This window comes from Drosophila rhopaloa, unplaced genomic scaffold (assembly GCF_018152115.1).
Source record: "Drosophila rhopaloa isolate 14029-0021.01 unplaced genomic scaffold, ASM1815211v1 contig_3, whole genome shotgun sequence".
Taxonomy (NCBI): domain Eukaryota; kingdom Metazoa; phylum Arthropoda; class Insecta; order Diptera; family Drosophilidae; genus Drosophila; species Drosophila rhopaloa.
This window is the reverse complement of record NW_025335123.1, coordinates 14,393,646-14,401,076: the sequence shown is the minus strand read 5'-3', so window position 1 is coordinate 14,401,076 and position 7,431 is coordinate 14,393,646. Positions and strand designations below refer to the sequence as shown.

The following is a 7,431-nucleotide window of genomic DNA, read 5'->3' as shown; positions in this document are numbered from 1 at the left end:
AGCAATATTATTTGATTTTTTCTTAGTGCTCCGTTACAGTTGCATAACCTGTATTAGTTGTTATTACCGTTTTGTAGATGATGGCCGAAGAACTGAAGATTGGCCATTGATCAGCGGGCCCTGAATTGTGGTGAGGGGGAGGGAGAGGGGGCAAAGGCACTTGGCACTTGGCACTTACTACTTACCACTTGCCAAAAGCGCAGCAAGTGCTCACGCATGCAGCTGCTTCGACGCCGGCAGAGACAGAGACAGCGACGTCGACTGCGACAGGTAAACCAGGTAGCTTACAAGACGCACAGCGCGACGTCTCCAACTTTCAGTTGCTTTCGAGCTGCACAAGGCAACGGTTTAAGTTCGGCGCTTACCGGTTGAAAGAGAGAAAAAGAAAACGATAGACTGTCTCCTCAGAGAGCCAAAAAAAGAAGAGAGCGAGAGAGAGAAAAGTGAAAGACCGAGAAACCAGCGAAGAATTCTTCGTGCGCGATCGCCGACTTTAAATAACTTCAGTTGCCCTGCAGAATTCCCAGCGATCGGTTCATGCAGCGGATTATCGCGTCGCGAAAATTATTTTTTTTTTAAGTTCGGTGCTCGTGCAGTGTGAATTTTTTTTTTATTGTTTTGTTTATCGAGTATCGACTAACCCCCACTTCCTGGCATGTCGAGGCAGCAATTAAAACTATCCGAAACTCGCGCCAAGTGCTAAAATCCCAAGGAAGTTTACAGTGTGCGAAAGCAAATTGCAAAATCCAGCGAAATAGCATTAAGGCCACAAGCCCAAAACAAAAAAACCTAATAAAATATAACTGAAAAAAAAAGAACTCAAACGGACGGACAGCTGGTGTTGGCAGCAGCAGGTGTGAGCGAGAGAGCAACAATGCACCGCACGCAGCCGCTGCTTCTGCTGGCGCTGGCGTTGACGTCGGCGCTGGCTTTGGCGCATGCGCAGGCGCAGAATATAGGTGAGTGTGTCAAGCGAAAGACGAAAACAAGAAAGAAATGCTGCGAAAGGTGCCAGAACGACCAGCGAATACCCTGTGCCTCGTGGGGGACATATGCTAGAGAAGATGCTAGAGATGGTCCCTGAATGGTGATCAAGACGTACTCCCCAATATTCCGCCCCTAGAAACATTCTCTTTAAAAATCATATCTTCAGAAGCTACACAGTCTTCATTGTTATAATGTTGAAGCGTATCAGCTTGTTGCACTAGGAACTCAAATACATATTTATTCAAAAATCATAAGCCTAAAGTTCTTCATAATTTTCAAATTGCTTACCCTATCCTTTTCCACAAATTAAGACAAATTAAAAATCAAAGAAGAAAAACTTTACTTTGTTTTGCTGCTTTACAAAACTTATGTTTTCAAATTATTTCTCGGGACTTTAAATAAATCTTTTTATTAAAGTCTTAAGATCTAAGACTATGTATCTCAGATATATATAATCCAATGTATATAATTGTTCACATAAGTTTTCTTTATTTTAGCTAGCACAGTTTAAAAGCGTTAATACAAAAAACATTTTCCAAATGGATATTTACCAGCAGCCTTGACATGTGGGAACTTTTAGGGCGGTTAACTTTAACACAAGCTCATTTGCATAAATTATGAAAGCTTAATTAGCTTAGGTTTAAGTCTTAAATCATTCAGAAAATCTTCTGACACATAGACAATGCATTCATCAGTGTGTTTCAACTGAAAAACATTTAAGACAATTATTTAATTTGTTTATGTTGCCACTAAAAGTCTTGAATTCTTAACTAAACACTCAGTTGCACACTCACAAAAAACTTAATTGAAATATTGAACAACCGATTTAATAGAAACGGGATTTATTTCGCATCATACTTAAATATAATTACAACAACACGTTGCATATGCCCCATTTTTTAGGGTATTCGAAAAAAACCGCACCAACGGCACTCGGAGCCAAAGCAAACAAATTTTCTCTCGTTCTCGTTTGTTGTGAATCCCACTTGTTGCTGTCGCTCTGCTTCTTCCTCCACATCTTTCTCCGCCACTAGTTGTTGTTGTTGTTCTTGTTGTTGTTGCTGCTGTTGCCCATTTTCATCACCCATTTTTTTTCGTGTGTGCGGCACACCTAAAAAAAAAGCCGATTCTCTTCTGTTTATTTTTTCACATTTAATTTTTTATTTCGTTTTTGCATACATTTTTTTCGGCTGATTGTTGCTCTTTTTGATTTCCGGTTCTGGTTCGAAACAAAAGCAGCGTTTTATAATTTATATTATTTTAAGTTCGGCTGCCTTTGCATTTTTCCCACGTTAATAAACGGGCGTCCAGGCAGTCGGACTGGCCATATTCCAGTCCAGTTCCACTCCCAGTCCACTTTTGGGTTCCAGTTTTTAGCTTTTAGCAGCGAGTCAAGTGCTCTCTGCCGCCGGTTAATTGTTTCGTGGGACATGCGACAAGGGGCGGGCGCAGGGGGAGTGTCACTCGGGCATTTGCCAGGAAACGGATGTTTGTTTGGGTCAGCAAACACAGCGAACCCAAATGTGGCACACCAAAGACTTGGGCAACAAACTTGCTGCTGCACGTGGCAAGTGCACTGGGGGAAATGAGATCGCTATCGGATTAATATAAGTTGATTGCAAAAGACTTTAAAATATGGAAATAAGTTGATTGCAAGTGACTTAAAATGTTTAAGGTCAAAAGACTTGGGCGACAAGCCATGTCTTTAGTCAAAGGATCTAAGCAGCCAACTAGCCTTTCAAAATAAATATACCAAAACTGCAGACTAAATTTAAACAATCAAACCGCAAAATTTTTATACCCTTGCAGAGGGTATTATAATTTCAGTCAAAAGTTTGCAACGCAGTGAAGGAGACATTTCCGACCCTATAAAGTATATATATTCTTGATCAGCATCACCAGGAGAGTCGATCTAGCCATGTCCGTCTGTCCGTCCGTCTGTCCGTCTGTCCGTCTGTCCGTCCGTCTGTCCGTCTGTCCGTCCGTCCGTTTCTACGCAAACTAGTCCCTCAGTTTTAAAGCTATCTGCTTGAAACTTTCCCAAAAGTTGTCTTTCTATTGCAGGTAGTATATAAGTCGGAACGAGCCGGATCGGGCCACTATATCATATAGCTGCCATATAACTGAACGATCGGAAATGCCATAACTTTGGTGTTTTTAAAGTTAGGAAGTTGGGATTTTCTATGAGTTTTATTTTTGGCCAATTAATCCGACCTACCGAATTTCATAAGGTACTATATCCTATAGCCGCCATATAATTGATTGATCGGAAATGCCATAACTTTGGTGTTTGTAAAGTTATCAAGTTGGGATTTTCTATGGGTTTTATTTTTGGCCAATCAATCCGACCTACCAAATTTCATAAGGATCGGCCGACTATATCCTATAGCTGCCATATAACTGAACGATTGGAAATGCCATAACTTTGGTGTTTTTAAAGTTAGGAAGTTAGGAAGGACTTTTTAAGAGTATTAAGAATATATGAATATATGAATAATTTTGAAGAATATAATTTACAGAATATTCTGCAAGGGTATATCAACTTCGGCTCCGTCCGAAGTTAGCTTTCCTTTCTTGTTTTAATTAAAAAGACCCAGGCAACAAACTTTGATTCTTAGATTCAAAAGACTTAGGAAACAAACTAGTCACATACAAATAAAATACTCAACGAAATAACAAGAACGTTTTTAATTTGTTTTACTATAATTTTTTATAATTTTGTAGACAATTCAATCTTTTTGACTTTCTTACTTACTTGATCATCAAAGTATCAATATTTTTTTCTGGGTCAAAAAGGAAAAACACCTGTCACTATTACTTGTATTCAATTACCAATAATATATTGAATTACAGCAAAGAACCTTAATTTTAATAAGGAAAAGAAAAGAAATGAAGGTAAAGTGAAGGCAGCAACTTTTACTCAAGACTTTTACCTCTGTACCGGAGGAAAATCTTGTAAATTAACTTAAATTAATCACAGACAAAGGCAGAACATACAGAAACTGAAATTAAAAGAAAATTTATGATCTGCGGCAGCCATTCCACAATAAAAGCGACAACAATTGCAGCTGGTAGGTTGGAGAGAGAAAAAAAAAAGAAAAACACAAATCTGTAATGTTGGGAAAGTTTTATTTCTGCGGCTTTCCTTCGTATTGTTGACAATAAGAAAAGTAAAAGTGGCAGGCAAAGATGGCGAATCGCTGGATGGGATGATCGAGCACATGCCCAACATCTAATGGCCAAAACGTAATATGATGTGGGGACTAGGATGGGTATAGGTATGGTTATGGGTATGAGTATGGTTATGGGTATGGGGATGGGCATGCATGACCACCAGCTCATCATAATCATCATCAGCGGCAGATGCGGAAGCTCAGCGCTCGCTTAATTGCAATGCGAAACTTTGAAAGAAAAGATACTCGCACTCATAGTCATAGTAGTAGTAGTTGTACCTTTTGTAACTGCCTCGGCAGATACCTGAAACGATACCCCTTGCCATCTGCATCTGCATCTGCCGATTGCTGCACAATGAACCGCAGCAATTTGTCTGTTTTGAAAGGGTGGTGCTGCACGCATGCCTGCCTCCTGCGGTCGCCGTTTTTACATAAGACCTGGCTGGGCCTTACTTTGCCACAAGGAAGTAGGAAGACTGTTTTCTTCTGGAAAAGCAAACACAGTGCGTGGGACAGACAGACCTTCACAGTTTTCATAGTTTTCACTTTCAACTGCCACTCATCAAGCCCCCGATAATGATGTTTTTTCATGCGGGTGACACTGCCTGCCAAATAGTTTCAAAAGTCCAACTTGAGCATGTTCGACTTAACAAATTTACGCAACGTTTTCGGTTTTGTTTATATATTTGTGGAGTTTTTTTTTTTTTGAAACATTTTGTTTTTTTTGGTCTTATTTCTGACTGCAATTGCCGCCTTGGCACGTAGGTGAGCTGCGCGTGGGGGGTGGAGTGCTCGGGGGCTGGGCATTGCCCAAAAGCTGTCAATGGCCTTGCCGGTACACTCGTACTCGTACACTCAATATGTAAATCATCGCCAAGAGTGACGAGCATCAAAAGCAAGTCGCGGCAATGCCAGCAAATTGAACAAGAGACTGAATTAATTGGGGCTACATTGCAGTGGAAAATGTTTTTCGATATGGTTGGATACTTTCACAAAAAATTGTGATAGGCTATACAAAAATGTATCCTTTATTTCTAAAATTGAATATTTTAAATATAAAAAAAAACAAAAATGTTGACTTATTTAATATTGACTGGCTTTGATATTCTACCCATTTCATAACATTTTCTGATTTAGTTTTTTTTTTAAAAGCTAAATTAAATAAATTGTTTATTCAAGAGTTTAGTTATGTTCTGTTTGATTTGATATTGTAAATTTCATTATTCAAGTTTGCAATAATTCAATAAGAAATTTGTTAATTTCCTTTATCTGATCTTACATCAAAGTACAAAAAGATATGCAATAACAATATGTCCACGTAAAGTAGAAGATGGAGTAAGTATAGTTCAGTTTCTTGTCTCTTGGTTGTATAATATTATAGCTTTCTGTGTGGGATACATGCGAAAACTTACACCTAATCAAATGGCTATTTATGCCGAAAGCTGGCGAAGAATTGATGAGTCGAGGGTGTGTCTTCGTCATTATTCAAACTGATCTGATCTCATCGCAACTCATCCCCAGACGGGCCATAGATCTCTGGGTTGTCATTGTCATTTGGCTTGGCTGAATTGTATATTGGGGATTGCGGCATAAATTTCAATCAGTTTCGATGCCATTCAGCTGATTTTGTGGGCTGGGCATCATTGCCCCACTGCGATTCTCAGGCGTGAGCCGTGTCGCAGTATCTTTTTAATTGCCATATACATAAATGGCATACCGCAGTTTAAAAATTTTTTCATATATAGTATCTTGATCTCCCCGCGACTGTGGGCAACTTTCGCGTTTTGTTTACTGGATGGCCAAGTCGCCCGGCGCGTCGTGTGTGTGAAATTTTAATGTCGCAGTGAAATGCTCGAAAAGTGAAACTAACGTCTAATAAATAAATGAAATTGTTTGCTATTAGCAGCGCATTTAAATGCCACCAAGAAAGTTGCGGCGAAAGAGAAACATGGTGTATAAAAAAGAGCTGGGGAAATATGTTGGACAGAATTTATGCGCTTTTTTTCCTTTTCATCTTTTTTTAATTTAATTAATTGTAATATATGTACAAGTGCAATTGTGCCGTTGTGGCCACTGCAAATTGGCCACCAACGTGATTCACGACTCGCTCGGCAGCCACCAATGCCAGAGCAAAGGCAAACAATTGAAATTGTTATTAATAATTGCTTTGTTAATAACTTTAAACGCTGTTGCTGCTCTTGGAGTTGCTGTTGTGCGTTTCGTCACTGGCCCAAAAAGTCGGTTGCAAATTGCCATCGAACGAAAAATATGAAAACGATCGTGAAATAGTGACTTGAGAGTGATTGATAATTTGGCACAGCTGTTGTTAATTGCCGATCGATTGCATTGATCGGAGGTTTCAAGTGTGAAAAGTTAACCAAGTTGTAGCTAAACGATTTCATGACTGACAACTGCTCTGTGTTGTTAATTAATTGGAAAGGTGTATTGAGCATATTAAATATTAACACTAAAGAAATTGTATTATATTTCCTTTTTTCAATGGACACAATAAAATTATAATAGTTCAGTAATTCAACAGTTAATAAAATCCATTGTTAACATACAAATTACAGTTGTTAAGTCTCAGTTTTTAAAAACATAAAAATATATAGATAAATTTCTTTTGGAACCATTTTAGTTTTGCTTTGTATGGTTAAATTCAAGGCTTTTTTTTTACATGCGTTTCAATGGACTCTTAACTTTATGATAGTAGTTAAATATGTTAAGCCATATATATTTTGTAGATGCTCTTATTTATGTTTTTTTGGGATGCATAAAATCAAATTTTTACTAAGGCATATCCGTATTACTCATTTACTTTTATCGATGCCTGAATCAAGTTGAACCGCCAGGCACTGAGTTAATTTCTACGTTTTCCCTAAGCCTTTTCAATATTTTAGCCATAACGATAACACTTATAATAACAATGGCCATAACAATAACCATAGATTATGATGGGGCCGGCTACCTAATTGCGGACATCGGACATCGGACATGGATGTGGATGTGGCAGGCAACGCATGGAAATTGCAATTTGCTTAGCTCAGTTGTAGTTTATGGTTGCTGCTGTTGTTGCTGTTGCTGTTGCTGTTGCTGGTGTTGCTGTTGCTGTTGCTGGTGTTGCTGTTGCTGGTGTTGCTGTTGCTGGTGTTGCTGATGTTGATAGTGTTGCTGCTGCTTTTGTTCCGCTTGCACGCTGAATGGAGAGGCGATGGCGCCATCTTCATCATCACGATGGTGGTGCCGATGATGGGGGGCAAGTTCAATGACT

The 7,431-nt window shown here is 38.9% G+C and overlaps 1 protein-coding gene across 2 annotated transcripts in view; it reads left to right on the top strand.

Moving 5' to 3' along the window:
- The first annotated feature begins 331 nt into the window (after positions 1-331).
- Positions 332-7,431, top strand: part of LOC108040510 — a 28,030-nt gene continuing 20,930 nt past the window's right edge. For both annotated transcript variants that reach the window (XM_017118008.2, XM_017118007.2), the window contains exon 1: positions 332-959. In XM_017118008.2, coding sequence (XP_016973497.1) covers positions 875-959 — 85 coding nt within the window. In that variant the 5' untranslated portion in view covers positions 332-874. The remainder of the gene's footprint in view (positions 960-7,431) is intronic.